This window comes from Haliotis rufescens, unplaced genomic scaffold (assembly GCF_023055435.1).
Source record: "Haliotis rufescens isolate VD_foot unplaced genomic scaffold, xgHalRufe1.0.p SCAF_9, whole genome shotgun sequence".
NCBI lineage: Eukaryota > Metazoa > Mollusca > Gastropoda > Lepetellida > Haliotidae > Haliotis > Haliotis rufescens.
Genome location: NW_025964383.1, coordinates 12042804 through 12050555, shown reverse-complemented (window position 1 = coordinate 12050555; position 7752 = coordinate 12042804). Strand labels below are relative to the sequence as shown.

Sequence of the window (7752 nt, the reverse complement as noted above, 5' to 3'; positions counted from 1 at the left end):
TCCCACAACAACAAATAGGCAACTTCAACAACACTGTATGTGAAGTAGATCTAGACAGTTTATAAACACTTCATGCAAGATTCAGTCATCACTGCTATACAAATATTTTCTGCATACATTCTGAGGACTATGCAAAGATCCTCAGGATTTGAACATGCAAAGATCTACCACGTCCAGCTTGCTCAGTCTGGCAACTTGAAAGACATTTACCCAGCTGAATGTGCGTTTGAGAGGTGTTCAAATAGAAACTAGCCCTTATTCAAATGAAAATAATCCGACTTTTTTGCCTTTGTGTTTGTAATATGTATATCTATATGTAAAGATGGACGTCTTGGGATCCGAGATTCAAATACTAGATCAGAAGAAAAAAAACAAGACCCAGGAGTCCACTTCATTTTGAGACCTGTGAAGAACCAGGGTAGAATAGGTCTTCAGCAACCCATGCTTGCCGTAAAAGGTGACTCTGCTTGTTGTAAGAGGCGACTAATGGGATCAGGTGGTCAGACTCGCTGACTTGGTTGAAGCATGTCATCGATCCCAATTGCGTGGATCGATGCTCATGATATCAATCACTGAATTGTCTGGTCCAGACTGAATTGTTTACAGACCGCCGTCATAAAGCTGGAATATTGCTTAGTGTGGCATAAAACAACAAACAAACCAAACAAACTTCATTTTGAATACTGCTGGTCAGTAACATTCAAATACAATAATTCAACATATTAAAGAACCTAATGTAAACCCAAAACCACATACAATTTAGGCCCTTTCGACCTTATCTTATGATCTAGGCTAGATCTGTACACATTTTAGTTGACTATTACAGAAAACCACAAAAAGTAACAGTTTAATTTAGTTTACCTTGACAGTTTCATAGTAAAAACTCACTCCTTTTCCCAAAAAATTGGTGAGTATGATACACTCCTGCTATGTGTTCTCAAAATCATCTGCTGGACCTTCGACTTCTGGGCCTAGCAGACGACCATTTTTGGCAGCACCTCTAGTGGAAGGAGCAGATATATCTAAGGGGGATAACTCTGGCCACTACACTCTATGCTGAAGTGAAGGGCTTGGAATGGAGTTCAAATCTGTCTACAAATGTCACCCCGCGGGAAGCTGTCAATCTGATATTGCTCATGCCGAGCACTGCCCGGATTATTTGCGTGTTTTGTGCCATAAAACGAAACAATGTTTAATATAGTGATCTCGATATTTCTGAAGATCCGGGGTACGAAAGGTCTTCAGCAACCAATGCTTGCCGTAAAAGGCGACTTTGCTTGTCGTAGGAGGCGACTAACGGGATCGGGTGGTCAGGCTCGCTGACTTGGTTCAAGCATGTCATTGATCCCAATTGCGTCGATCGATGCTCATGATATCAATAACTGGATTGTCTGGTCCAGACTCGATATTTACAGACCGCCGTCATATAGCTGGAATATTCCTGAGTGAGGCGTTAAACAACAAACAAACAAACAAACAAAACAAACTTAGACATAAAGTCATTTTTGACGACTCCAGTTTGTCGTATTTTGTGCATAAGGGTAGAAGCTTAGTTTGGGATTATTCTCTTCCCCCTGTACCGACTCAAAGTAATACTTCATCGGATCAAGTAGTTGCTCACGAAATGTTTGACCACTTGTTTTACATATTTGATCTAAATCACGCGTATTGTTATTGTTACAAAATAGTGTATCCAAAATTGATGTATAATATTTTCCAACAGGATTAGTGTGAAAGCTCAAACCTTTGCCTTGTTTGGGAATTAAATGTTAATAATAGTACAGTCGGGGAAAAAATCTCATTTCCGGGCCTCAGAAAGAGAATATGCACTATGTACAGTCCTCTTTTTCATATGGGCAGGGAATCAACAACTACCATATTTTAACGTCTTTTGGCATGACGCGGATGGGGATCAAAACACCCACCTTCCTCTCTCCGGGCAGACGCTCGATCCACTAGAACACGGAAGCGGCCGGTCTCACTGAGTGGAACGGGGCCATGCAGGAGGCAACAGGATCATACACCTCCTCATGTAATTCAGCCCTTTTATAAAGGGAGATGGTATTATCGTACCTGCTTTTGGCACATGTATGCTAGTTCTCAATGCAGACGTGCAGATTCGCCCGATTATGTTTCTTGTTTTGTTAGCACCCGTGCCTGTATGCTTCACCATCTTGGTAAACCCGGAAGATGTGTGACATTTCAAACTGAATTGCTGCGCGAAACAGCATTATGAACACTGTACAGTGTATAGCACCTTGGCGGTAACACACGGACACTCTATGTTATCTCCCACACAATGATCTGTTACCCATTTTGTGTTTGTTTATTGTGTTTCACCGTAGTCAGCATTATTTCAGCTCTATCACAGATGCTTGTAAATAGCCGGACAAACCAGTGGTTGATATTACGAGCAACGTCTTATGCCGTCGGGGTACGATGCCACGCTATCCACCAATTCATTGACCAATTGAGCTGCTACTATAACTCTGGGGACTTATTTAAAACCTGTTGTCTGCGAGGCGTATCTAATTGTGAACGGATGGGGAATTCAAAGTAAACGGAATTCAGATTTGTCTCTGCAACTACATCCTTATTGGTCATTGAAAGTGAGTGAGTATGTCTTAACGCCGCTTTTAGCAATATTCCAGCAATATCACGGTGGGGGACACCAGAAATGGGCTTCACACATTGTACCCATGTCGGGAATCGAACCCGGGTTTTCGGCGTGACGAGCGAACGCTTAAACCACCAGGCTACCCGACCGCCCCTGGTCATGGCAAGACCACCATCGATATTAACACGTCATTTGTCTGAATGCACAATCATGTGCAGACATCTGCGTATGAAAATCATTAACCACTTTGAAACAGGCAACTATTTTATTCATGTTCATGTATACAACATCTCCAACAGGCCTGTAAATTAAATTATTCTTATAAACATTAACGTTCTCCTTTACCATACACAGCTAAACATAAGTAAAACTAATAGCATATAGTTCATGATCATTAAGATCAACATCAGCTGGCATCAGCCGTTACGATTCTTCCCCGATAGTGCCTCTAAATAAGAGTGGATTTGTAATTGATGCCTTGCCTTGGGCAATAGGGGTAATGTATTTGTTAACGTATTAACTTCAAACCTAACAGTTTGATTCATGAACAAGCTTATTCACCTTCCCAAATGTTCGGATATCTTGCAGAAGGTTTGCCAGCCCAACCTGCACAAACACCAAGTCAGAGTCGGGAGTCATGGGTTCAGTCGTGTCCGTCTTCAGTGGGATCCCACCCTCCAAGACCTCATACTCGGGGTCATGGAAGAAGGACATAGCTTGATAGTAGTAATCCATGGTCCGGGTTATCTGCTCTCTCAGAAGCATGAGGTTCTCGTTCGATGTCTGACGGAATGCGCCGTAGTGGTAGTTCAAAAGTTGCTGATGGTGCCGCTGACGATCACTGACAGAGATGCGGATGTTCTCGAAGGCATCGTGGATTCTCTGCCTCTGCTCGCTGGCTTTCCTGGTTATCGGTTCCAATGCTTTGACAGATGTGATCTTGGAATCCAGGCGGTTGGACGTGCTCTTCAGGCGCTCCTTCTCTTCGTCATATGCATCATCAATGTCTTGAGTGTCGTGCCCGGAATGTTCCTTTGTGTAGCAGTAGAGGCAGATGAGCTTCCGGCACGATGTCTCCCGGCAGTAGAACACCACGGGGTAGTCAGGGTGAGAGGAACACTTCTGCTTCGTCTCCTGTTCTGTCAGTGGGTGGGAGGTGAGGTCTCCCAGGTCCACGGAGATATGGTTCATGGTAGACTCCAACTGGGCGTGGTAGCTCTCGCATTGGTCACAGAGGAAATGGTTGCATTCAAAGCAGTACACCTTCCCCTTATTGCCATCCAGTTTGTTGGTGCATTGCAGCCTCTCAGGGGCGTGCTTGGCCATGTATAGGATGAGCTCATTGCGGTGGACGTAGTCGACTGGAATTCCCTCCCGCCCGATCTGCTCGGCGGAGCATGTCTTGCAGTCGGTGTCCCGGAGGTCCCCGTGTTGTTGCAGACAGGGTTCGCAGATAGCGTGGAGGCAGCGCAGGAGGCGGGGGTCACGGCGCTTCACGGCGTACTTCTGTTCACAGAAGGAACAACCAAGCAGGTCATCATGGTTCATTCTGACGATCTGTAATGAAAGATAGATATGAGAATCAGGTCGAATACATTTGATAGAATAAAGTTGTAGGGAAGTAAGGTATGTGAATACCCTCCTGGCATCTCCCTATGTGGAGTCTATGCACCCTGGACGGCAGGTTACACACGAATAAGTGTGCATATTGTGTGCAACATCAGACCGCTTTCAACATTGCAATAGGAAATCAGATTTGTCACACCACAAACACATCATCATTTGGAACAGTGAAACCCAGTTAGTCCTGAAATCCCCCCTGTCCTGAACCTATCAATGCAACCATTTCCTCTGCGACCAAAACGAGAGCTATCATTCCCGTCAGTCCTGAAACCACGTTAGTCCCAAATCCTTGTTAGTCCCGAAACACCTCTATTCCTGAAACCTCATTCTACTAAAGTCCCGAAACCTTGCTAGTCCCGAAACCTCGTTTGTCCTGAAATGTCGTTTGTCCTAAAACCCCGATAGTCCTGAAACCTCATTAATCCTGAAACCCCATCAGCCCCGAAACCTCTAGTCCTGAGACCTCGTTAGTCCTGAAACCCATTTAGTCCTGAAACCTTATTAGTCCTGAAACTTTGTTAGTCCTGAAACCTCGTTTGTCCTGAAACCATGTTAGTCCTGAAATCTCGTTAGTCCTGAAAACCCATCTGTCCTGAAACCTCATTATTCCTGAAACCTCGTTTGTCCTGAAACCCATTTAGTACTGAAACCGCGTTAGTTTTTATTTTTACAGATATTCTCACAAGTTTCCCTGTCGATTGTCTATGCCTTGTCTCCCAAAACCAATTGCCTTATATCTTCCACTTTTGGGTGCGAGCGTTCGGCCATTGGGTTTATCTGCGTTGCCCAACTACATCTATGGTGAACGACTCACGAGACACTTCCCTCTCGAAAATAACGTCGTCCAATTTACGACGCGATTAAGTTTCGAGCCTGTGTTTGAATTTCCAGAAATGACGTCATGATGGAACAATTATTTTCGTAAAAGAAAAAGAGAATATTTCATGTGGCGAATGAAATATTATGTTTCTCTCATCGAGTCATGGGGGATAAGGAGATATTTTCAGTGGCGTTATGGAACATCCTATTTATTATATACTTTTTGCGTAGTTGTCTTCCGGAAAATGTAAAACATTGAAACGTAAACTCTTGCTACTTAACACACAAGGACGTTTCACCTACCCTTATAAAGGCGACTTGAAAAGTAGTTCCATGTTTGTAAAATCTTTAAAAAATATAAACAAAAGTAAACAAAGATATTTATGTTCACGAAAACTCTTTATCATACATTTAGATGTGATAACATACAAAATCAACTTAATTAAAATGTTCTTGAAATCTACGAGACCGCTGTTGGAAGCGAAAGAATACAGGCTGGTCAAGTAACAAAAAAGGGCTTTGCGAAAAGAACATTGACGAGTTAAATGATATATTTTGAGTTTATAACGAAATATTTTTAAAAGAATAGCAAACGGCAAGAATCGATATTAACTCCATAAATGACCATCTGCCATTTTTTTTGGCCTTATCATAGTGGAACTAGCGTAAAAAACAGGTAAACAGTTTGTGTGGGGGCTATATATTGACGATAAAGAGAGACAATGTGTGGGGAGGTAACTCTTGTATGACAAAATTTCCGTCCAAGTGTTACGTTCACTGCGGTGAAATATCAAGTGTTATGTTCACTGCAATGAAAATATCACTTTTCGCAACTTCAGAAAACTCAGTCTTTCACACAGAAATATATCATAAACGCTTCGTTATTCATAGTTATTTTCCATTTATCGCGTAGCTGTCTTATATACTTCGTTGTGGATCACGTTGTGCAAAGTCACTCCGTTTTCAACACCGACTTATCTGATACAAGGTTAAACCCATGTTGATGGTTATCGCAGCTGGTAAAATCTCCATGACGCTACTGGACATTACTCCATTTATACTGTTGTAATATAAATATTTGCCTTGTTGTTGCTTAAATATTTGACACGTTAACATGTTAACATTCCATATCGGATCCGCATTTTCTTCTTTGCATGAAATACTGATGAATACATATACACATACATAGACCAGCAAGTGTAGATCTGTGCAGGTAATCAATAGTTTGTCATATACACACATGAAACCCATTGTGTTTGTTTGTCTGTTTGTTTGTTTGTTTGTTTGTTTGTTTGTTTGTTTGTTTGTTGTTAAACGCCGCACTCAGCAGTATTCCAGTCATATGTAAATAATCGAGTCTGGACCAGAAAATCCAGTGATTGATATCATTAGCATCGATCTACGCAATTGGGATACGAGGACATGCATCAACCAAGTTAGCGAGCCTGACCACCCGAACCCGTTAGTCGCATCTTACGACAAGCATAGTCGCCTGTTACGGCAAGCATGGGTTGCTAAAGACCTATTCTCACCCGGATCTTCGCGGGTGAAACCTCTTGTGAAATATTGTGCAAGTGGAGGAGTAGTTACGCTGTTTACTGTAAGACTAAAAGTAGCTTACCTCAGAATGAATTGAGGGAATAAAATTGAGAGTCCTGTACATGGAGGTGTCTACCAACTCTTCCTTTAGGTCTACAATTGTTGACAACTCTTGGCTGCCTGCTCATCTCATCATCCCCTCATCTGACCGTACAGCATCTGAAGCCGGTCACGCCACCTCTGTCCAGAAGCAGCTTGCATTACGACTCGTTTTATGAGCCGCTGTAAATTCCGATACACTGGATCTTGATTTACCCGTGTGGTCCCGTGGGAGAGACGTAAATGTCAGCGTTTGAATATTAGCGTAAATAAAATTTATGAGCATCGTGACAATGGTTTGACAACACATGCGGTGACAGGTCGATGAGTTGCGTTGTAGACTCTCGGCGTGAGCTGACGCCTTCTGGATATAGATCAATGGGACGTTATATTGCACGCGATAATTGCATGTATCTATTATTGGTTCCGTGATCGTGAATGTTGTGCAAAATATACGTTCAGCTATGTGTCAAGTTAAGCTTTGTTGTTCGTATAAATGTATGATAAGCGGGGCTGATTAAACGTTGAAAGGTGTAAACTGGTGTGTCGTATATATTCTAGGTGAGGTGAGGTGAAATGAGGTTTAACGTCGCGTCCAAGATAATTGCACTTATATAGCGACGTGCATGCACGTGTATGTGTTTGTGTAGCTGCTTGTCCTAGTCCGGACTGATGCCGATTTATAGTGCTAGCTCACTGGGATACCATGCCGCAGTTTAACATGAATACCCCACTCAGACACAGTATACTGACTCCGAGCCGACCAGTCCTTGTTTTAGCCCCTTAATGCCGAGCGCCAGACAGGGTAACAACAAGTACCATCTTTTAACGTCTTTTGGTATGACGCGGCCGGGGATCGAACCCCAGCTCTCCGGGCGGACGCTCTACCACTAGACCACGGAGGCGGTCCGTATATATTCAAAGCCTTTCCTGAAGGTCTACACTGCAAGTCTCACAATGCAAAAATAATCTCTAGGGCTACACCCTCTACCCAGCAATCCTCTTCTCCGTATCCAGCAGAATGAGAATATTGCTTTACGCCGCATTGTTCATGC

The 7752-nt window shown here is 43.0% G+C and overlaps 1 protein-coding gene across 2 annotated transcripts; it reads right to left on the bottom strand.

Annotated features, from left to right (window-relative positions):
• Window positions 1-2878: 2878 nt before the first annotated feature.
• On the bottom strand, window positions 2879-6929 carry LOC124118098 (transcription intermediary factor 1-beta-like). Of its 2 annotated transcripts, XM_046480173.2 has the most exons (3): window positions 6681-6929; window positions 5363-5405; window positions 2879-4174 (listed from the first exon to the last, which is right to left on the bottom strand). In XM_046480173.2, exon 3 carries the CDS (start codon window positions 4163-4165, stop codon window positions 3146-3148), a length of 1020 nt encoding a protein of 339 aa, XP_046336129.2. In that variant the 5' UTR covers window positions 4166-4174; window positions 5363-5405; window positions 6681-6929; the 3' UTR covers window positions 2879-3145. The 2 variants fall into 2 exon arrangements, with proteins under 2 accessions (XP_046336129.2, XP_046336128.2); XM_046480172.2 differs by lacking the exon at window positions 5363-5405 and having other exon boundaries at window positions 6681-6922.
• Window positions 6930-7752: the final 823 nt, after the last annotated feature.

Excerpts from the sequence above, each read along its gene's own strand:
- LOC124118098 (XM_046480172.2), bottom strand. The coding sequence starts at position 6,722 with ATGTACAGGACTCTCAATTTTATTCCCTCAATTCATTCTGAG. Across the intron at positions 4,175-6,680 it reads TTCCCTCAATTCATTCTGAG|ATCGTCAGAATGAACCATGA; the intron begins GTAAGCTACTTT and ends CTTTCATTACAG.